The 24,428-nt window shown below is 37.9% G+C and overlaps 1 protein-coding gene across 1 annotated transcript in view; it reads right to left on the bottom strand.

Moving 5' to 3' along the window:
* DLEC1 (DLEC1 cilia and flagella associated protein) overlaps nucleotides 1-24,167 on the bottom strand; it is a 275,413-nt gene extending 251,246 nt beyond the window's left edge. Inside the window, 9 exon segments of the mRNA XM_053715663.1 lie at nucleotides 903-1,016; nucleotides 1,132-1,196; nucleotides 1,708-1,845; nucleotides 8,365-8,561; nucleotides 10,022-10,094; nucleotides 10,096-10,133; nucleotides 19,042-19,198; nucleotides 22,777-22,914; nucleotides 24,081-24,167. Of these exon segments, the coding sequence (XP_053571638.1) occupies nucleotides 903-1,016; nucleotides 1,132-1,196; nucleotides 1,708-1,845; nucleotides 8,365-8,561; nucleotides 10,022-10,094; nucleotides 10,096-10,133; nucleotides 19,042-19,198; nucleotides 22,777-22,914; nucleotides 24,081-24,167 (1,007 nt within the window).
* Between the last annotated feature and the right edge of the window lie 261 nt (nucleotides 24,168-24,428).

Below are 24,428 nucleotides of genomic sequence, written 5' to 3'. Positions count from 1 at the left end.
CTGATTACTTTACAGGCACAGGGTAAACCCTTTATAGCTAACTTCCTATCGTGCAACTACAAATGGATGTATTGCACTTTATTGAAAAACACTGCAATATGTTTTATTTGGCACAATTGATCCAACACTATAAAACAAATTGTTAAACCAGAGAGCAAAAGAAAGCTTTTAAAGAAACATAACCAGATATATGGGCAGTAAGTCAATACACAAGCAACATTGTTCAATTAAGAATAAAAAAAACTAAAGCCAAACAAGAGACCACAGAAGCCACAATAATGAATCCACTTAAAACAAACCTAGCATCAACAGACTTATAACAGATCCATTTTAGCATCTTTACCAAACTCACACTGATAATACTTATTATCATATTATTAAGTTTGATCTACATCTCACACATTAACAACAACTCCTTGAGACTAGTTAGTAGAGGCTATCTGACCATCGACACTAATAAAACTTGGTACCAGTTTTATAGTCCTTTATACCTAATTAGAACTTTCACAATGAACAACAGCCTCTTTATATCAGGAGGACTTGAGGTGGATAGTCTCAAAATTAGGTCCACACATTCTTCTGACTGATAGATGGACTAAATTTTGAGAGTGAACTCGCCCATTATATCTAGGAAGGATCCTTAGAGAAGGTCCAGACAATGAAGAATGGTCTCACACATGATTCCATGTTTTCCTGAACTCTGGTCCACAATGTGTTTCCTTTGTTATGTTCCACTTAATTGTCTTTGCTCATGCTGCTTCTTCACTCTTGCTTTGCCACCTAAAACGATCTCCCCTATTCTATCTCTAGACATACTATACTATTTGTTAGCTATCTCTTATTCTCCCTTCCTTATATACAGAGGTTCTAATTGCCCCATCCCTTAGCTGGCAAATCTGTACCACAGTCCTGTCCACATCCCTTGCATGTCCTCACTTCCACAATGACCGGCCACTACTGTGATCACTGCAGCAGATACTGCATCATTATTTCCTGCAACTGCTAGTGTGAAAATACTGGGCAAAGCAAGAATGCAGTAATCAACATATATCAATAGCTGCGCTTATTACCTCTAATAAAGTATGTTGTTAGTTCTCAAGTCTGAGTGATGTCTTAGAACTTCCAAAATACAAGGAAAGTCCAGCACACACAGTGTATAATATGGGTGCAAGCTGTAACAGGGCACTGCATAAACCCTGTGATAATATCCAAAAGTTCAAAGCAAAACAGCAACACTCCACCGGGTAAATATTTACCAATTCTTTATTGGCAGCATAAGCACAACAGAAGCCGCAACGTTTTGGACTACATGTCCTTAATCAAGCTATGATTAAGGACATGTAGTCAAAAACATTGCTGCTTCTGTTGTGCTTATGCTGCAATAAAGAACTGGTAATATTTACCGGTGGAGTGCTGGTGTTTTGCTTTGAACTTACTTTTTGATGTTTTAGAACTTATCAGCCAGCGCTAAAGAAAGCAGCGAAGCTGAGGACAGCTCTGTCTTATAGGATTGCCCTTCTCAAGCCCTTAACATAAAATTATTATGACAGAATAGCATCCTTTTACAGTTTCTGAGCATTTAATCCACAAAATGTTTAAATACAAAATGCATAGTATAAAGGAGAACAAATACCTCTCTCCATTAACGTCTTTCCTTCCCGATAAGGATTTTTCCAACTTTCTTCCTAGAAACTAGCAAGGACTGACCCCAGGAACGCTGTTTGGTGGGAAAAAGCGTGGATTCTTTAGGAAGCTGTGTCGGTTTTCTAGCTGAGCCAGCAGTACGACTTCCTTCTCACTAGCTCGTACAGTAGCCTCCTGCTTCTTCTTTAGTTGTGTTGATTTCTATAGCATATACAGATCTCAGTATAAATAATGCAAACTACCCACATCTAACTATTTCTGATTATAATATTATTATTATTATTATTATGAGTTACTTGGGGAAAAAAAGCATTTAATCATCCAATAGCTGTGAATACATGAACAGAAGGTACAAAATAAATTAACTGATACACATGGATGTAATAAAAGATTTAAGGCATATTAAAGATTAAAGTAAACAGATTCTAAAACAGGGTTCGACAAACCCAGAAGCCACTGGCTCTAGAATTTGGGGTTATTCTCCATAAATCCATATAAAAATACCAACTGCTCCTAAAAGTATGTCTGGCTCCTACATATTCTTTCTGACTCCTAAATTTTAAACAGCTTTTTCGACTCCTGTTCTAAAATACTTACTGGTTTATAGGGACAAACCCTACACCTCTAGAAACACAATGTTCCTTTCAAAGATATTTATTAAGACAATTCCTCTTGGAGATCTAATATGCTCAGAAATTGAAAAAATTGAAAAGGTAAGGTAAAATAGATAAAGGGTCAGATTTATTGTTTTCCCTAAGGACACAGTTCACATACAGGTAACCTGTCCACTTTGGATCACAAGGAGCGGGCAGCAATTGCTAATCCATATTTATCATTGTTCAAGCCACTCCCTGCTCTCACGCAACCAATCACGCAACAGCAGGGCTTGTCATTCAACCTCTATCGTATTAGTCTGGGGTGATATTACAGATATGGTTTATGTAATGTTTAGGTTATTTGATTACAAATGGCCAGCATTTACTAGTGCCAACTGAACCACACACCTACGAAGTACAAGCTCCACAGCCAGTGCCTACCTGTTTCTTCTACTTAAAGGGATACTAAACCCAAATTTTTTCTTTCATGGTTCAGATAGAGCATGCAATTTTAATCAACTTTCTAATTTACTCCCATTATCAATTATACATTTAGCCACCAATCAGCAACTGCAACCCAGGTTCTGAACCAAAAATGGGCCGGTTCCTACGTTTAAATTCTTCCTTTTCAAAAAGAAATAGCAAGAGAACGAAGATACATTGATAATAGGAGTAAATCAGTAAGTTGTTTAAAAACATAATTTATGTAAGAACTTACCTGATAAATTCATTTCTTTCATATTGGCAAGAGTCCATGAGCTAGTGACATATGGGATATAAACAAAAGAGGAATATCAACAATCCCTATAGGAATGACAATCAAAGAGAGTAGAGGAGAGGCTATATCAAACCTCCCAAGGTAGCGTAGATGGAAGTATGTACAGAGCACAGAGAGCTATTGATAAAACTTATCAAATTTAATAGAATAAAAGCAAATTAAAAACAGCTCATGCTCAATTTGTACATACAGTAGATATGCAACGAGTTTCACGGCTATCACCGTTTCATCAGGCATAAGTACATGATAAGTGTTTGACCCTTATATAGGGCTACACTACCTAAGGTAGAAAGAGCTCACCCCTCCCCCCTTAACAATTAGTGTAAACACCAATCAGATTACCCTTTGTCTCATTAGTAGTAGGTTGTCACACCTGTGTATTGAGACTTGTACTTGATCAAACAAAAACATCATCTATGATCGTGCATAGCAAATATAGAATAAACGGTCAGATTTTATCACGTTAGTGGCATTACTGGTTCTAATTTTTGACATGATGATGTTTTTGTTTTGATCAAGTAGAAGTCTCAATACACAGGTGTGACAACCTACTACTAACGAGACAAAGGGTAATCTGATTGGTGTTTACACTAATTGTTAAGGGGGAAGGGGTGGACAGGTACCTGGGAAGTTTCTTCTTTAGATGGGAAGCCATCAGATCTATTTCTGGAACAATCTGAGAAAACACATGTGGATGGAGCGACCACTCCCCCGGATGTAAAGTCTGACGGCTGCTGAGAAAATCTGCTTCCCAATTGTCTATACCTGGGATATGAACCGTACAAATTAGACAGGAGCTGGATTCCGCCCAAGCAAGTATCCAAGATACTTCTTTCATGGCTTGGGGACTGCGAGTCCCACCCTGATGATTGACATATGCCACAGTTGTGATACTGTCTGTCTGAAAACAAATGAACGGTTCTCTCTTCAACAGAGGCCACACCTGAAGAGCCATGAAGATAGCATGGAGTTCTAAAATATTGATTGGTAACCTCACCTCTAGAGGTTTCCAAACCCCTTGTGCTGCCAGAGATCCCCAGACAGCTCCCCAACATGAAAGACTTGCATCTGTTGTGATCACAGTCCAGGCTGGACGAATAAAAGAGACCCCTTGAACTATACGATGGAGATCTAACTACCAAGTCAGAGAGAGTCGAACATTGGGATTTAAGGATATTAATTGTGATATCTTTGTATAATCCCTGCACAATTGGTTCAGCATACAAAGCTGGAGAGGTCTCATATGAAAACGAGCAAAGGGGATCGCGTCCGATGCTGCAGTCATGAGATCTAAAACTTCCATGCCCATAGCCACTGAAGGGAATGACTGAGACTGAAGGTTCTGACAAGCTGAAACCAATTTTAATCGTCATCTTGTCTGTTAGAGACAGAGTCATGGACACTGAATCTATCTGGAAACCTAAAAAAGGTGACCCTTGTCTGAGGAATCAAAGAACTTTTGGTAAATTGATCCTCCAACCATGTCTTTAAATAAACAACACTAGGTTGATTTATGTGAGATTCTGGCACTCTTACATAATGATTCCAAATTTTCAGATCAGAACCTGGCCTGAAAGAATTTTCTTTCTTTGGGTCAATGAATAGATTTGAAGAAAACCTCAGACCCTGTTCCTGAAACGGAGCTGGTATGATTACCCCTGAAAGCTCCAGGTCTGAAACACACTTCAGAAAAGCATGAGCCTTTACTGGAAAGCGTGATAAAAAAAACCTTCTCACAGGAGGTCTTATTCTGAATCCTATTTGGTACCCTTGAGAGACAATACTCTGAATCCAATGATTTTGGACAGAATCTCCCCAAATGTTTTGGAAAGAATCTTAATCTGCCCCCTACCAGCTGAGCTGGAATTGAGGGCCCGACCTCCATGCAGACTTGGGGGCTGGCTTTGGTTTCTTAAATGTTTTGGATTTACTCCAACTTGAAGAAGGGTTTCCAATTGGAACCAGATTCTTTGGGGGAAGGATTAGGTTTCTGTTCCTTATTTTGTCGAAAGGAACGAAAGTGGTTAGAAGCTTTAGATTTACCCTTAGGTCTTTTATCCTGAGGCAAAAATCTCCCTTCCCCCCCAGTGACAGTTGAAATAATCGAATCCAACTGAGAACCAAATAACTTATTACCTTGAAAGAAAGAGATAGTAATCTAGACTTAGATACCATGTCAGCATTCAATATTTAAGCAACAAAGCTCTAAAATAGCTAAAGACATAGATTTAACATCAATTTTGATTATATCAAAAATGGCATCACAAATAAAATGATTAGCATGTTGAAGCAAGCGAACAATGCGCTAAACTTTCCAACCAAAAAGTTGATGCAGCTGCAATATCAGCCACAGGAAATGGCAGGCCTGAGGAGATGACCAGAATATAAATAAGCTTTCCTTAGATAAGATTCAAGTTTCCTATCTAAATGGGTCTTTAAAAGAAAGTACTATCTTCCATAGGAATAGTAGTACGTTTAGCAAGAGTATTAATAGCCCCATCAACTTTGGGGGATCTTTTCCTAAAACTCCAATCTAACTGCTGGCAAAGGATACGATTTTTTAAACCTTGAAGAAGGAATAAAGAAGTACCAGGCCTATTCCATTCCTTAGAAATCATATCAGAAATAGCATCATGGAACTGGAAAAACCTCTGGAGTAACCACAGGAGGTTTATAAACAGAATTTAAATGTTTATTAGTTTTTAAATCAAGAGGACTAGTTTCCTCAATATCCAAGATATCCAGATAGATCCTCGTCAGATGAGGATAATTCAGTATGTTGTCGGTCATTAGAAATTTCATCAACTTTATGAGAAGTTTTAAAAGACCTTTTACGTTTATTAGAAGGCGTGATGGCAGACAAAGCCTTCTGTATCGCATCAGCAATACAATCTTTTATATTCACAGGTATATCTTGTACATTAGACATAAGATGTTGAAGGAACAACAGGCATAGTACTATTACTGATGGACACATTCTCTGCATGTAAAAGCTTATCATGACAACTATAACATACCCCAGCTGGAGATATAATCTCCACAAATTTACAACAAATGCACTTAGCTTTGGTAGAACTGTTATCAGGCAGCAGTGTTCCAACAGTGGTTTCTGAGACAGGATCAGATTGAGACATCATGCAAATGTAAGAGAAAAAACAACATATAAAGCAAAATGATCAATTTCCTTATATGGCAGTTTCAGGAATGGGAAAAAAATGCAAACAGCATAGCCCTCTAACATAGAAAAAGGCAAGAGGCACATAGGAATGGGGTTTTAAATAATGAAATTATTTGGCGCCAAGTATGACGCACAACATAACTGAAAATTTTTGGCACTAACATCTGGAAATGACACACTCGCGTCATTGACGACGCAACCTTGTGCAAGGAACTCGGCGTCAACCAAGATGCCGGAAATGACGATTTTGCGTCATCGGACGTAACTTCGCGCATAAAAAAAATTCTCGCGCCAAGAATGACGCAATAAACTTCGGCATTTTGCGCCCTCGCAAGCCTAATTTTGCCCGCAAAATTTAAAGAGTAAACAGTCAATAGAAAAAGACTATACCCCAGGTAAGAAAAAATATTTTCCTAAATATGCTTTTCCCAAATATGAAACTGACAGTCTGCAAAAGGAAATATACATAACCTGACTCATGGCAAATATAAGTACAATACATATATTTAGAACTTTATATTAATACATAAAGTGCCAAATCATAGCTGAGAGTGTCTTAAGTATGAAAACATACCTTACCAAAAGACACCCATCCACATATAGCAGATAGCCAAACCAGTACTGAAACGGTTATCGTAGATGTCATTATTTTTTTTTTAGGGAATATGAGAGTATATCGTTGATCTGAATAAGGGAGGTAGGAGATGAATCTCTATGACCGATAACAGAGAACCTATGAAATAGATCTCCTGTGAGGAAAACCATTGCATTCAATAGGTGGTAACTCCTTCACAAAACCCTCTGGACATTCGCTGTACTCTAAGAGGAATCGGGCTTCAAAATGCTGAGAAGCGCATGTCAACGTAGAATCTAAGCACAAACCTTACTTCACCACCTCCACAGGAGGCAACGTTTGTAAAACTGAATTGTGGGCGTGGTGAGGGGTGTATTTATAGGCATTTTGAGGTTTGGGAACTTTGCCCCCTCTGGTAGGATTGTATATCCCACTACGTCACTAGCTCATGGACTCTTGCAATTACAATGAAAGAAATTGCATGCGCTATCTGAATCATGAAAGAAAAAATGTGGGTTTAGTATCCCTTTAAGTGGGTAAGGTGCTCCTTTAAGTGCAAGATTTGCATCTATATTTATTAAAATAACTGTATTTCCATTTGCTCATGTAAGTGCAAGCTCTTAAGTCAAGTTTGTAAGTGGGTTTGTTCATCTACCATTGTCAATGCTTAGTGTGTGCTCACTGATCAAGCTTCAGGATTAGAGTGTCTGCTCACTGTCAAGCTTCAAGTACAGTCTGCTAACTCGCCTTGCTTCAAGTGTCTGCTCACTGGCCAATTGTAGACAGTCAGCTCACTCACCAAGATTCAAGTCTACAGTTGCTTTGCTATAGATATGGCAAGCATATCTGAGTTATTCCTTGTTTGGTTTCTCTCCATAAATGTATTTTTAAAAAGAATACTACTTGCACTGTTCGCAACAGAAAGGCCTCTCAGACATAAGATTTTATGTATATGTTATGCCAGCTCCGCCCTCGGAGTTATCAATGGGGGAAAATACAATTTCTTCTTTCTTCAAAATAGGTCCTAGCCTGAATATTTGGTAAACAGCTGACAGCAAGCAGAGAGGTATACAGATAGCAATTAAAATTAATTTTGAAGCCTTCTGGAAAGTCTTTACCTAACTTCAAACAGCATGAAAGCATATGCCTGCCAGACTGCCAGTGAATAACTAATTACTAGGAAATTAAAGTATAGAAGTGCAAATCCTGATATTTTTACTGCTATATTTTTCTGCACTAATAAGTATTATATATTGGTACTGAAAAATATTTTCTACATCAAGTGAATGCTGACAGTAAAACTAATGCATAGTGTTTCCACTGTATGTTATGTCCGTACTGTATAGTAAAACCAATGTAAGTATCATTTTATTAGAATATTAACAGAAGTCATCAACAAAAAGCTATAACTTCAAATCCACACAATTAGTGAGAAACAGCAGAAAGTCATACAGACTTTTGCATTAGATTTTCCTTTGAGCTATACCTGCAAAGAGATATTTACTAACATCGTTTAACTAACAGTGCTCCACATAAATAGAGCTCTTCTTCTAAGCCTATCGTACCCTTCACATGTTGGATAAATGCACTGTACCTTTCTTGATTTCTTCTTTCTCTGGTCTTCCATCTCTTCAGTTGATGACAACGTTAAGTTGGTTATAGAAGATTCTACAAAATTGTTCAGCGGTCCTTCTGGAGATGGATATTCTGTGTATCCATCATCTACTGGACTCTTTGAAACATGCTTATGAAAACTAATGTCTCTTTTGAACAAAGTATGATCAGAATTTCCTAAAAAACAAAAGGCATGATAATATACAGATGATAATATACAGATATAAACAGGCAAAAGGGGCAGAAGTCTGATGTGGGTATGTGGTTGACCAGAGGGGCTGAAGGCCTAGGGGTCTGATGTGGATATGTGGTTGTCAAAGGGGCTGCAGGCCTAAAGGTTTAATGTAGATATGTGGCTGAGAGAGGAGCTGCAGGACTGTTCAAAGAAGTAAAGCACAGAGGGGCTGCAGGGTTAGGGGTCTGATGTGGATATGTGGTTGTCAAAGGGGCTGCAGGCCTAAAGGTTTAATGTAGATATGTGGCTGAGAGAGGGGCTGCATGACTGTTCAAAGAAGTAAAGCACAGAGGGGCCTGCAGGGTTAGGGGTCTGATGTGGATATGTGGTTGTCAAAGGGGCTGCAGGGCCTAAAGATTTATTGTAGATAGGTGGCTGAGAGAGGGCTGCAGGGTTAGGGACTGATGTGGGAATGAAGCTGGCAGAGGGGCTTAAGGCCTAAAGGTCTAATGTGGGTATGTGGCTGAAAGAGGGTTAGGGGTCTGGTGTGGTGATATGCCTGGAAATGGGCTGAAGGCCAGGGGTCTTATGGAGGTATGGTGAGTATGTGCTGACAGAGGGGCTGCATGGCTAGGGGTCTGATGTGTGGATTAAGTGGGCTGGTCCCTAAGCTAGTGGATGCCAGAAAAGCAGCAGGCCAATGGAGTGTATCTGAGGTCTATTGCAGGTATGTGGTTAACAGAGAAGCTGCAGTGCCACGGTCTGGTGTAGGTTACAGTCTCCGCATATACCATGAAGTCTGCTATCTGCAGGGTACAGAGTCTACTCTGTGCAACCTACAAAGTGATCTGACCTTCCTTTAAAGGGAAATTAAAATATGAATGAACTTTAATGATTCAAATAGACCATTGCATTTCTAAACAATCTTTCCAATTGACTTATTTTATCTAATTTGCTTCATTCATTTAGTGTCCTTTGTTGAAAACCATACCTAGGAAGACTCAGGAGCTGCAGTGCATTAAAGGGAGCTAGCTTGTGATGACTGGTGGCTGCACATATATGCCTCTTGTCATTGTCTCACCCATTGTTTTCAACTAGCTCACAGTAGTGCAATGCTGCTCCTTCAACAAGAATAACCAAGAGAATTAAGTAAATTGAAAGTTGTTTAAATGTGTATGCTGAACCGGCATCATGAAAGATAATTTAGCGTTTCAATGTCCCTTTAAATGTCCGGCCTATTTCTGATCCCAGCACTGCACTGGTTCAGACACATGCATTATACTAATTAATAAAGTGCTGGGCCACATACAACCCAGGTTTATATATGAGAATATAACAATAATCTTGATGTGTATTGATCTACTAAATGATCCGGATCTTATTTCCACACACATACTAATGACAGGAGGTAGAAGTTTCACAAGCTGTGAATGCGAAGATAAATATGTAATGCAGTTTATACTTCTGGCGCTTTTGGTGACCGGACATGTGTCAGTTATATAATCTTCAGGACAAACCAGTTTACACTTCCTTATAAATATCATTGTCCACACACCATCTGAAGTATGAATCAACTATAAAGAATACAAATATGGGAATTAGTCACTATTATTTTTCAATTACAGGGATATAAAAGGAATAGCCTAGAAAAAATTAAACATTCACAATTCAAATAGAGCATGCAATTTAAGCAACTTTCTAATTTACTCCTATTATCAATTTTTCTTCGTTCTTTTGGTATCTTTATTTGAATGTAAGCTTAGGATCCAGACCATTTTTAATTCAGCACTGGGTAGCACCTGCTGATTAGTGGCTACATTTAGACACCAATCAGAAAGCTCTACCCAGGTGCTGAACCAAAAATGGGCCGGCTCCTTAGCTTACATTTCTGCCTTTTAAATAAAGAGAACACAGAAAAATTGATAATAGAAAAAAGTTGCTTAAATTGCTGCTGAATCATGAAAGTTAAATTTTGACTAGGACTATACCGTTAAAAGTATTATTTATATACACATCAGAAATGAATAACCGCATTGCAAACAAATATGAATACAAAATAAATGTTTTTAAACCATTTAAAAACCTTCAGATTGTTATATAAAATGTGTAATTATGCTTAATGAAACAACTGTGCAATATATTTTAATGATCTATTTTAACCAGTTTTATTGTAATTTAGCTCTTAAAATTGAGGATTTTCTAATTCTCAGAACTTGAAATGCACCCTGCTGACTTATCAAGGCTAACCCTGCTACATCCTATCTTCTTATACGTTACAACAGGTCTCACAAAAATGTAATTTATAAATCATATGAAACGAATAAATATTGAATAACATTGAAGTAAAAATGCACAGTAACAAATTGTACTGTTTAATCGCAGCAAAAATAGTAACGAAATAGTCCTGCAAAAATAGTATTTTATTTAAAAAAAAGACTTGAGGTGCACACTATGAAATTCAAAGGATAGTGTTTTCCTAATTGTAAAATTAGTTTTCCCACCTCTGAAAGTGGGATGAACAGGGGCATTCTATGGGAGTAGCTCAAATTTCTCCACCTGCAAAGCTCACGCAAACTGAAAGGTGGCGAGGTTATGTAAAAATATGCAAAACACTTCTTAACCTTATAGGAAAATGTATGCAAATAAACATAGAGGGGATTGTAAAGTGCTATAAACTGAAAGCAGAGTAATTTGGTTTGTATAGGCTGAAGTATTTCATTTTTAAAGTGTGCCCCTGTTCCCTGCTAACTGCGCTCTCCCCAACGTTTCCCTTTTAAGCTTGCAATTCTCAAGGATAGCAATTTTTTCAGATAATTCCCTGAGGGGAGCCCCTGCAAGTGTCAATGTGATTTTTCATATCTGGCCTTAAGAAGTTTTTATCATCGGGACCTAAGTGTTATTGCATTTTCTTTTTATTATGCATTTGCTGATTATGCAATTCTACTATATTTAATGGTCATTTAAAGCTAACTGGAGCAAAGTGCATGGTTCCCTTAAAATACCGAATACAATTATTAAACTGCATCATACTCTGAAGATTTAGATTTCAGTTGGTAAGAACCTGTTGTAGAGGCTACTATTTTCTGTTGTTTAAAAAAAAAAGAGAGAATGCTATGGAGCATTTAAGGATCCAATGAATAGAAAGGTGAGTTAACTCATATAGAAAAACATAAGCAGTTAGTCATATTTAACTCAATAACTGATCTCTCATATCTTTTAAGAGATTTTACAACAATTTTAAACACAATTGCAAATCCAATAGTATAACGTTTACTTCAGATGACATTTCAGATTTTAAAACAGCACTTTGATATAAAAGCTAATAATGATTTGCTGTAACAAAAAAAAAAGCAATATATGTCCTGGCATAACAAGTAGGTTATATGGATCACTGTCATCTGGTATCACCTGTCTAGTCAGAAATAGCTGGATCCTCAAGAAAAACCTGTGTGCTAAATGTTTTGAATATTTGGGGATGAAACTCATAATTAAAGGGAAATTAAAGACTTTGAGATGATAATATAAAATGATAAATAGCATATATATGAAAAAGGTCTGCAATATACTTTCATTATTTATTTTGTCCCCTTTTCCTTTAATTCCTTTCTGAAATTGTGCGCTTTTCAGTTCCTGTTCAAAATGAAAGTGCTGAACACTGTTATATTCCACACAGCGGCCTAGATTTGGAGTTTGGCGGTAAAAGGGCTGTTAACGCTCCGCGGGTTTTTTTCTGGCCGCACCATAAATTTAACTCTGGTATCGAGAGTTCAAACAAATGCTGCGTTAGGCTCCAAAAAAGGAGCGTAGAGCATATTTACCGCAAATGCAACTCTCGATACCAGAGTTGCTTACGGACGCGGCCGGCATCAAAAACGTGCTCGTGCACGATTCTCCCATAGGAAACAATGGGGCAGTTTGAGCTGAAAAAAAACCTAACACCTGCAAAAAAGCAGCGTTCAGCTCTTAACGCAGCCCCATTGTTTCCTATGGGGAAACACTTCCTACGTCTGCACCTAACACTCTAACATGTACCCCGAGTCTAAACACCCCTAACCTTACACTTATTAACCCCTAATCTGCCGCCCCCGCTATCGCTGACCCCTGCATTACACTTTTAACCCCTAATCTGCCGCTCCGTAAACCGCCGCCACCTACGTTATCCCTATGTACCCCTAATCTGCTGCCCTAACATCGCCGACCCCTATGTTATATTTATTAACCCCTAATCTGCCCCCCACAACGTCGCCGACACCTGCCTACACTTATTAACCCCTAATCTGCCGAGCGGACCTGAGCGCTACTATAATAAAGTTATTAACCCCTAATCCGCCTCACTAACCCTATCATAAATAGTATTAACCCCTAATCTGCCCTCCCTAACATCGCCGACACCTACCTTCAATTATTAACCCCTAATCTGCCGACCGGAGCTCACCGCTATTCTAATAAATGTATTAACCCCTAAAGCTAAGTCTAACCCTAACACTAACACCCCCCTAAGTTAAATATAATTTTTATCTAACGAAATAAATTAACTCTTATTAAATAAATAATTCCTATTTAAAGCTAAATACTTACCTGTAAAATACATCCTAATATAGCTACAATATAAATTATAATTATATTATAGCTATTTTAGGATTAATATTTATTTTACAGGCAACTTTGTAATTATTTTAACCAGGTACAATAGCTATTAAATAGTTAAGAACTATTTAATAGTTACCTAGTTAAAATAATAACAAATTTACCTGTAAAATAAATCCTAACCTAAGATATAATTAAACCTAACACTACCCTATCAATAAAATAATTAAATAAACTACCTACAATTACCTACAATTAACCTAACACTACACTATCAATAAATTAATTAAACACAATTGCTACAAATAAATAAAATTAAATAAACTATCTAAAGTACAAAAAATAAAAAAGAACTAAGTTACAGAAAATAATAAAATATTTACAAACATAAGAAAAATATTACAACAATTTTAAACTAATTACACCTACTCTAAGCCCCCTAATAAAATAACAAAGCCCCCCAAAATAAAAAATTCCCTACCCTATTCTAAAATACAAATATTACAAGCTCTTTTACCTTACCAGCCCTGAACAGGGCCCTTTGCGGGGCATGCCCCAAGAATTTCAGCTCTTTTGCCTGTAAAAAAAAACATACAATACCCCCCCCCCAACATTACAACCCACCACCCACATACCCCTAATCTAACCCAAACCCCCCTTAAATAAACCTAACACTACCCCCCTGATGATCTTCCTACCTTGTCTTCACCATGCCAGGTTCACCGATCCGTCCTGGCTCCAAGATCTTCATCCAACCCAAGCGGGGGCTAGACATCCACTGAAGAAGTCCAGAAGAGGGTCCAAAGTCTTCCTCCTATCCGGCAAGAAGAGGACATCCGGACCGGCAAACATCTTCTCCAAGCGGCATCTTCTATCTTCTTCCATCCGATGACGACCGGCTCCATCTTGAAGACCTCCAGCGCGGATCCATCCTCTTCTTCCGACGACTAGACGACGAATGACGGTTCCTTTAAGGGACGTCATCCAAGATGGCGTCCCTCGAATTCCGATTGGCTGATAGGATTCTATCAGCCAATCGGAATTAAGGTAGGAATTTTCTGATTGGCTGATGGAATCAGCCAATCAGAATATAGTTCAATCCGATTGGCTGATCCAATCAGCCAATCAGATTGAGCTCGCATTCTATTGGCTGTTCCGATCAGCCAATAGAATGCGAGCTCAATCTGATTGGCTGATTGGATCAGCCAATCGGATTGAACTATATTCTGATTGGCTGATTCCATCAGCCAATCAGAAAATTCCTACCTTAATTCCGATTGGCTGATAGAATCCTATCAGCCAATCGGAATTCGAGGGACGCCATCTTGGATGACGTCCCTTAAAGGAACCGTCATTCGTCGTCTAGTCGTCGGAAGAAGAGGATGGATCCGCGCTGGAGGTCTTCAAGATGGAGCCGGTCGTCATCGGATGGAAGAAGATAGAAGATGCCGCTTGGAGAAGATGTTTGCCGGTCCGGATGTCCTCTTCTTGCCGGATAGGAGGAAGACTTTGGACCCTCTTCTGGACTTCTTCAGTGGATGTCTAGCCCCCGCTTGGGTTGGATGAAGATCTTGGAGCCAGGACGGATCGGTGAACCTGGCATGGTGAAGACAAGGTAGGAAGATCATCAGGGGGGTAGTGTTAGGTTTATTTAAGGGGGGTTTGGGTTAGATTAGGGGTATGTGGGTGGTGGGTTGTAATGTTGGGGGGGGGGTATTGTATGTTTTTTTTACAGGCAAAAGAGCTGAAATTCTTGGGGCATGCCCCGCAAAGGGCCCTGTTCAGGGCTGGTAAGGTAAAAGAGCTTGTAATATTTGTATTTTAGAATAGGGTAGGGAATTTTTTATTTTGGGGGGCTTTGTTATTTTATTAGGGGGCTTAGAGTAGGTGTAATTAGTTTAAAATTGTTGTAATATTTTTCTTATGTTTGTAAATATTTTATTATTTTCTGTAACTTAGTTCTTTTTTATTTTTTGTACTTTAGATAGTTTATTTAATTTTATTTATTTGTAGCAATTGTGTTTAATTAATTTATTGATAGTGTAGTGTTAGGTTAATTGTAGGTAATTGTAGGTAGTTTATTTAATTATTTTATTGATAGGGTAGTGTTAGGTTTAATTATATCTTAGGTTAGGATTTATTTTACAGGTAAATTTGTTATTATTTTAACTAGGTAACTATTAAATAGTTCTTAACTATTTAATAGCTATTGTACCTGGTTAAAATAATTACAAAGTTGCCTGTAAAATAAATATTAATCCTAAAATAGCTATAATATAATTATAATTTATATTGTAGCTATATTAGGATGTATTTTACAGGTAAGTATTTAGCTTTAAATAGGAATTATTTATTTAATAAGAGTTAATTTATTTCGTTAGATAAAAATTATATTTAACTTAGGGGGGTGTTAGTGTTAGGGTTAGACTTAGCTTTAGGGGTTAATACATTTATTAGAATAGCGGTGAGCTCCGGTCGGCAGATTAGGGGTTAATAATTGAAGGTAGGTGTCGGCGATGTTAGGGAGGGCAGATTAGGGGTTAATACTATTTATGATAGGGTTAGTGAGGCGGATTAGGGGTTAATAACTTTATTATAGTAGCGCTCAGGTCCGCTCGGCAGATTAGGGGTTAATAAGTGTAGGCAGGTGTCGGCGACGTTGAGGGGGGCAGATTAGGGGTTAATAAATATAACATAGGGGTCGGCGATGTTAGGGGTAGCAGATTAGGGGTACATAGGGATAACGTAGGTGGCGGCGATTTGCGGTCGGAAGATTAGGGGTTAATTATTTTAAGTAGCTTGCGGCGACGTTGTGGGGGGCAAGTTAGGGGTTAATAGATATAATACAGGGGTCGGCGGTGTTAGGGGCAGCAGATTAGGGGTACATAAGTATAACGTAGGTGGCGGTCGGCAGATTAGGGGTTAAAAATTTTAATCGAGTGGCGGCGATGTGGGGGGACCTCGGTTTAGGGGTACATAGGTAGTTTATGGGTGTTAGTGTACTTTAGGGTACAGTAGTTAAGAGCTTTATAAACCGGCGTTAGCCAGAAAGCTCTTAACTCCTGCTATTTTCAGGCGGCTGGAATCTTGTCGTTAGAGCTCTAACGCTCACTGCAGAAACGACTCTAAATACCGGCGTTAGGAAGATCCCATTGAAAAGATAGGCTACGCAAATGGCGTAGGGGGATCTGCGGTATGGAAAAGTCGCGGCTGTAAAGTGAGCGTTAGACCCTTTAATCACTGACTCCAAATACCAGCGGGCGCCCAAAACCAGCGTTAGGAGCCTCTAACGCTGGTTTTGACGGCTACCGCCGAACTCTAAATCTAGGCCAGCAATTGGCTGCACACTCTAGTGACCTATTTTTAACTGTCCCTAATTGGCAACAGCAGAGAAGGTAACCTAAATTACAACATGGCAGCTCCCGTTGTTTTATAGACACTAAAACTTTACACTTATTTTGTCAATATTTAAATAGCTAATGAAACTTTAAAAAAAATTAATCTACATTTTATTCTAAGGCTAATATTTTCTTTGAATGCATCACTCTATCTTGCATTTGTTTAGGGTTTCAAATGTCCCTTTAAACCACCATGATTTAGACAGAGCATGGAATTTTAAGATATTTTTCAATTTACATCTATTAGCAAATGTACTTTATTCTCTTGGTATCCTCGAGTAGGCTCAGTTGAAGCAATGCATTACCTTGATTTTACTGGGTGCCTGAGTGCCACTGTCACCCTAAAATTGTATCCTGATGAGTAAATTTTGTGTTCCTGGACTCATTGGGGCCCATTTATCAAGCTCCGAATGGAGCTTGAGGGCCCGTGTTTCAGGCGAGCCACCAGAAACAGCAGTTATGAAGCAGCGGTCTAAAGACCGCTGCTCCATAACCCTGTCCACCTGCTCTGAGCAGGCGGACACACATCGCCAAAAATCAACCCGATCGAGTACGATTGGGTTGATTGACACCTCCCTGCTGGCGGCCGATTGGCTGCTGGTGCATTGCTGAATACGGAGAGCATACTGCTCTCCGCATTCAGCGAGGTCTGGCGGACCTGATCCGCACTGTCGGATCAGGTCCGCCAGACCTATGATAAATATCCCCCATGGTCCCCTCTGTGTTAATTAACTGCTGTACGGGTAAGTGGATACAGGAATGTGGCCTATTAGTTGAAAATTTAAAGTGAAGGTCAATTTTGACGAAATTAGTGCCCGGTTTTAAATAATCCTATTAAAAACAAGGGCACTTTAATTAATCAAAATTGACATTTCAAGCGTTTTCTTCAAAAACCTTTTAATCCTGAAAGCTGCTCCATCGATTCCCCCGGCCGTCGGGAGCCTCTGCTTACGTCAGAAATGACGAATCCGGCTTCCTCCAATCACGGTGTTCCCCCCGGGGGGGATCATGGCCTGAGGGAACGCCGTGCTTGGATCAAGCCGGATTCATCATTTTGGACCCACAAAAAGGGCTTGCAACGGGCAGAGGCAGCACTGAAGCGGCTCTGAGGATTAAAAGGTAGGTTTTAGAAGAAGACGCTTGAAATGTCAATTTTGATGATTTAAAGTGCCCTTGTTTTTAATAGGATTATTAAAAACCGGGCACTAATTCGTCAAAATTGACCTTCACTTTAAGTCCAAAATAGGGCAGGTATAACAAGGAGCATGTGCTACCCATGCTGTGTGTAAACACAATACTATACTGCACCCTTAAAACTAGCACATAGTAATATAAACATGTTGCATATTGTGGAGCATGGGTATGTTTTTATGATATCATCTTTACATTCAGCAAATAACTTAAAGGGACAGTCTAGTCAACATTAAACTTTCATGATTCAGATAAGGCATGCAATTTTAAACAACTTTAAAATGTACTTTTATAATCAAATTTGCTTTATTTTCTTGGTATTCTTTGTTGAAAGCTAATCCTAGGTAGGCTCATATTCCAGTTTCTAAGCCCTTGAAGGCCGCCAATTATCTCAGTGCATTATGACAGTTTTAACAGCTAGACGGTGCTAGTTCACGTGTGCCATATAGATAACATTGCATCAACTCTTGTGGAGTTATTTATGAGTCAGCACTGATTGGCTAAAATGCAAGTCTGTCAAAAGAACTGATAGAGGGAGCAGTCTGCAAAGGCTTAAATACAAGGTAATCACAGAGCTAAAAAGTGTATTATTATGGGTTATGCAAAACTGGGGAATGGGTAATAAAGGGCTGATCTATCTTTTAAAACAATAACAATTTTGGAGTAGACTGTCCCTTTAAATAATGAAAACTTTTAATTAAAGGGATAGTCTACATACTGGTCATCTTAAAGTCGTACCTCAGATTAAGATGCAAATAGCCTCCTGCACCTTTTCTATATCATGCAGCAAGAATGGTAAAAAAGTTATTTTTAAATTAATATTGTTTCTGGCCATTTTGAAATGACTGACAAGCTCCGCCCACTGATGACATCACGATCTGGGCTGCATATGGCATCCAATCATAAAAGGCTCACTAGTTGGATTCAACAGACTGTCAATGCTATTCAGCAGAGTGCCTAGATGCAGCCCAGATTGTAATGTCATCAGTGTGAGGAGCTTGGCAGCCATTTCATAGTGGCCAGAAACAATATTAATTTTAAAATAACTTTTTTTACTGTTTCTGCTGCATGATATAGAAAGGGGAGCAGGAGGCTATTTGCAGCTTAATCTAAAGTAAGGCTTAGACTGTCCCTTTAATGCCATTTATAAAATATACTGTTAGTCTCTTTAACCCCATCCAAATGTCTTTAAAACTATTCTAAGGTTAACCTTTGTGAGCATAGACTGGAAAATTAGGGTCTCAAGTGAAATGTAGTCATCTGATGTAATAGCAAATCACTATACCATTCCATATCGCAATATTACCTGGGGGCAACCCAAGGTTATGAAATTTGTCTCCTGCTTCTGTTTTCAGTGCGTTTAGCTCTCTTTCTTCTTCTGCAGTAGCTCGTGCTCGAGCCTCGATTATGTGTTTCTCTACCATGTCAGCCGCAGCCATACGCTGGTCATACTCACTGCGTATCTAATATTACAAATATAAAATAAAATTATATGACCAAATGACATTCATTTCCCAGGAATAAATATGCTAATATACACTTTTACACAGTAAGCTATGGAAAACCAGATAAACTATAGTAATATGGTTTTAATATGGGTAAAAAGCAACACACACTACAGCTATGAGCATGCACAGTGTTTAAATACTGGTGCACGGCCCTCACAGGATATGTGCGTATGCCGCTAAAAAACAGTAATACTTTTACTAAAAGCTTTCTTGCTAATGGAAGTATATTGCAAAAATGCTTATATTTCAGATTGAAATGCACCCATGCACATTTTGTTTGTAACCTTTCTATCCCTTTAAGTTACTAACATTTATAGGTGGGGATCCAACAGGTACAATTAGCTATTTGTAAATAATTTATTACACTCCAGAAGGCAAAGTAGATCATTGGGAACACATTAAAGAAAAGAAAAAATGAGAGTACACGGCAATGTAAGTTAAACTGCACTAGCATCAATGCAGTTTAATTTATCATTTATATTTGTTTTAATCAATACCCAGGTGCCTCCATGTTATATGAACATAAAACGTAAAATGTAACCCCCATAAAATGATTAAAGGGACAGTCTTCTCCAGAATGTTATTGTTTAAAAAGATAGCTAATCCCTTTATTACCCATTCTCCAGTTTTTCATAACCAGCACTGTTATATTAATATACTTTTTAGCTCTGTAATTACCCCGTATCTAAGCCTCTGCAGACTGCCTTATCTCAGTTCTTTTGACAGACTTGCAGTTTAGCTAATCAATGCTGACTCATAAATAACACAACGGGAGTGAGCACAATGTTAGCTATATGGCACACATGAACTAACACCCTCTAGCTGTGAAACACTGTCCAAATGCACAGAGATAAGAGGTGGACTTTAAGGGCTTAGAAATTAGCAAATGAGCCAAACTAGGTTTAGCTTTCAACAAAGAATACCAAGAGAACAAAGTAAATTTAAGGATAACAGTAAATTGGAAAGTTGTTTAAACGTGCATGCTCTATCTGAATCAAGAAAATTTAATTTTGACTTGACTGTCCCTTTAATGAAGGAAACTACATTACATTATATAGTTGTGATTTATTTTGCCACTTTTAAAATACCTCTGAATTTGCACTTGCTTTACTCCCTCTATTATTGCCGGAGTGCTTCTAATATATTTAAGTATGGTGAACTGTAACTGACCCTGCATAGTAATTGTGTGGATCAGAGCACAAGCTTATTTGCATCTGCTTGGAATTGACTGTGACAACGATGACTAGAACATTAATTCACCAGGCTCGCTAAGTGGTGTGTCCCTGAACTGCTCTTGTTGTAAAACCATGTAAGTAGTGATCTAACAAAGGGCAAAATGTACTATCCCTACAGACGGAAAGGTTCACAAGTAGTGAACCTGTCTGCTTGCAATCGCCACTTGTGATGTTGCATCGCACAACGAAATTTAACATAGCACAAGAGATTTTGTGCGCAATGCAGCCCCCTGAGGTGGCATTGCACAAGAAATGAGGGGGCAGAGAGGAAAAAGAAGCCGTTTCTACTTCTTAAATATAAGGCAGCAGACTCGCTTCTACAAACCTACTCCACATAGTATGCAAAAATAAATATAGCATCATAAATCCAGCCCAAAGAGAGTGCTACATGATAATGAAACATTTCTTTTTAATGCAGATCTCTTGCAAAACACCAATATATTGTTATCTTCTAGTGGTATCAGCTAAATCCCAGATCTCGCCCCTTACAGTGGCAGTAAAGTCAACTCAGTTTCCTATTTACTTCTATTATCAAATTTGATTGATTCTACCACTGAGCTCTTCATTAAACAATAGAAAAGAGAACAAAGTAAATTTGATAATAAAAGTAAATTGAATTTTTTTTCTATCTGAATCATGAAAGTTGAATTTTGACTTTACTGTCCATTTAATGATTTCTAAGGGGACTGGCGCACTCTGCAACGTTTCTTAACTGATAATTCGCTATCTCAGTAAGATTTATTATAATATAGGTCAGAGTTCATAAAACGGATACAACTCATCGGATTGATTGTCCAGTTCTAGATAGATTCTCTAAAATTTGTCAGCATTGAGAGGAATACAACATTGACCCTCGATTCTCTAAACAAAAAAAAATAGGTTCAACTTGGTCCACGCAAGTGTCAAGCTAATTCCCACATAAAGTAATGAAGCCCCCTCTAATGAAGAACCTTGTGTAGGGGAAGAGCAGATGTTGCAGGGATGGCTACACGTTTTTTAAGAACATACAAATCAAATCATATTTTCATTGTACTTTAAATTACATTCACTTCTAGTTTTACATAAATGTCTTTTAATACCAGTACATTCAGTGCATGGCGTAATTCACCAACTTTCATTTCACAACATAAAACAGTGAGTCCTGCAAGTGTAACATGCTTTAGAAATATGACAAGACCTGCAAAAAAAATCTGACATGCTCAAAGTATGCCCCTGTTCATCCAAATTAACTGGGTTTTAGGCTTAAAATTACCAAGGCTTTTCGGCTTTTTGCCATTATAGCTCTAAGAGACACAGGCACAGGACGTGTTTGCAGAACGCAGAACCTACAAGAGGGTATGAGTTTGTGACGGAGGGGATATCACCCTGTAAGTACCACTATATTTCAGTGGATCAGTATGATCTATATTAATTGATACTTTTTGATCATTCCAGTAATATGAATTTATAATGGAACAATAATCCTTCAATGTCGCATATCACTTGATGGCATGATGCACCTGTTTAATAGAGTAGATTATTTAAATTGCCTTTATTAGATATTTTAATAATATACATTTTTTTCATGATTCAGATAGAGAATACAATTTTAAACAACTTTCCAATGTACTTGGATTATCTAATTTGCTTCATTCTATTGGTATCCTATGTTGAGGAAACAGCAATGCACATGGGTGAGACAATAACATGAAGCATCAGTCACCATCAGTAGCTGCTGAGCCTACCTAGGTATGCTTTTCAATAAAGGATACCAAGAGAACAAAACAAATTAGGTAATAGAAGTAAATGAAAAAAGATGTTTAAAATTGCATGTTCTCTCATCATGAAATAAATGTTTTGAGTTTCATGTCCCTTTACTATACAAGGGTGAGTGCTCAGTTATTTATAGGATTGTGTTTTTTATACTGAAAGAATTCAGTTTCTTATTCTCAAATAAATTTCAGATTTTCATTGGTAATTTGGTTCAAGATATTATTAATTTGATAGTACATATGTTTTGTTTCTTTATAATAAACTTTAGAGGAAAAATCTCTGCGTAGCTCAGAAATCAAAAAGTACCTCTGATTTATCTGATTGCAATGCATTCAGGGTCTTTTTTTGGGTGTGTAGGATTGTTTTACATCTGTAAGAAAAAAATAAGTGGGGAAGGGTTTGGGCCTATTTTTTAAATGTAGTTTTCTTATTTCAAATGTTGCCGGTCTGCATCTCTTCATATGTTACAGGCGATTTATTGTAAAGGTGATTCTTCTATCTCTGACTGTAAAATACTTCATCAATCAGTTTGGAGGACTTCCTTACCCTCTGCAGATCTTCCACAAACTTCTGGTGGTAAGGGTCTCCTCCTTTGGACCGTATCAGGTTGGATCCAGTGTCTTTTCCAATGACTTCACCAGTATATAAGTCTTTAAATAGACTTGTCAGCAAATGGGAAATATCCTGGGGAAAAGAAGCGTAAACATAATTTCACAAAAAAAAAAATAGAGTTCTAACAAGTTACCAAAAGCAAAACACTAAACATTTAGTTATGTGATTCCATTACTAGTGATAAAGGGCTTGCAGGTAGGACTGCTAAGGCAAGCACATACTGTATAGTACTAATAGGTAACTGGAGGCCAGCCTCACTTGTTTCTCTGAAATCACACCAGTAGCCTGTACCAAACCACATATCTTCAACTCCTCCTAAAACAACTGCTCAAACATTAGGATATTACACATTTCTTAACAGCTGGCTTATCATGACTCCTCAGTAAAGCTGACGTCTGCCTAATAATAGTTTATTAGAGAACATTAAATATTAAAACAGTTTCCAAAATACTAATAGCAACAAAATTCAGCAATCATGTTCTCTATTACTGCTGCACCACATAGATACTATATAATTAGAAGAAACATCAAATCAATCATTAATTCATTATTAGGTAAATAAATGGATGAGTGCATAAACAAATACATAAAAACAAAAAATATTGGGAAACAAAAAATCTAAAAGCAAAATCTCTATGGAAATGACTAATCACCAATATACATAAGTAACGTACATGTAAAAAGTATATATAAAATATACTGTACATATACATATATATATATATAGTGTGTAAATCACAGGACAGTGAGACTGTTTTACTGAAAAGCAATAGACATCACTTAATTTAGTGGCATTGTAATAATAAACATAATGAAAGATTAATTACTGGCTGCTAACAGGAAGAAAAAATGATTAGCCACACAATGAACAGATGGGCTGCAGTGGAACTGGGGTAGGAATGGCACCTTTCCGTCTAGGGCAGGGGTCATCAACCATGGCTCCCTAGAGGTTTTGAAACTACATTTCCCATTATCCTCAGCCAACTTCAAGTGTATGAGCATCATAGGAAATGTAGTTCCAAAACCTCTGGAGAGCCAAGGTTGCTCACCCCTGGTCTAGGGCAACCATATAGCCCATACCCATGTTCCAGTGACCTTAGGTTATAGCACCAACCTAGGGATAAATTATCTTATCAATTTAAAGGTCACTCTTCCATGATGAGGCAAATATAAGATGTCTGTTCTATTCAGTAGCACAGTTTTTGCTCCTCCAATCTCTGCACATACTGATCACTTACCTGGGTCCTTTCAGATGACGGTCTTGGTCTGAACATAGCAGGTTCCCGGGAGAGTGTGACCTCTTGGAACAGCTCTGCCGCAGACATGTTTTCTTATTTTCAACACTTTTCAATTTCTAATGAAAATACTTATACAAATTAAATCTTAATGCATTTTAATAAATTAATTACATACAACTAATAATGGCTTCTCAAGTAAAATTGTCTATATTTAAAATGGACATAATGTTTAAAAGTGAAATGAGAAGTGGTCTTTCAGTTTAAAATAAATAAATAAATTGTCCATCACCTGTGTATGCTGTTTGGATATAGGGTGCAACTCTGCCAAGGGCTCTGCACATTAGCTCT

This window comes from Bombina bombina, chromosome 5 (assembly GCF_027579735.1).
Source record: "Bombina bombina isolate aBomBom1 chromosome 5, aBomBom1.pri, whole genome shotgun sequence".
Lineage (NCBI taxonomy): Eukaryota > Metazoa > Chordata > Amphibia > Anura > Bombinatoridae > Bombina > Bombina bombina.
This window is presented reverse-complemented; position numbering and strand designations above follow the sequence as displayed.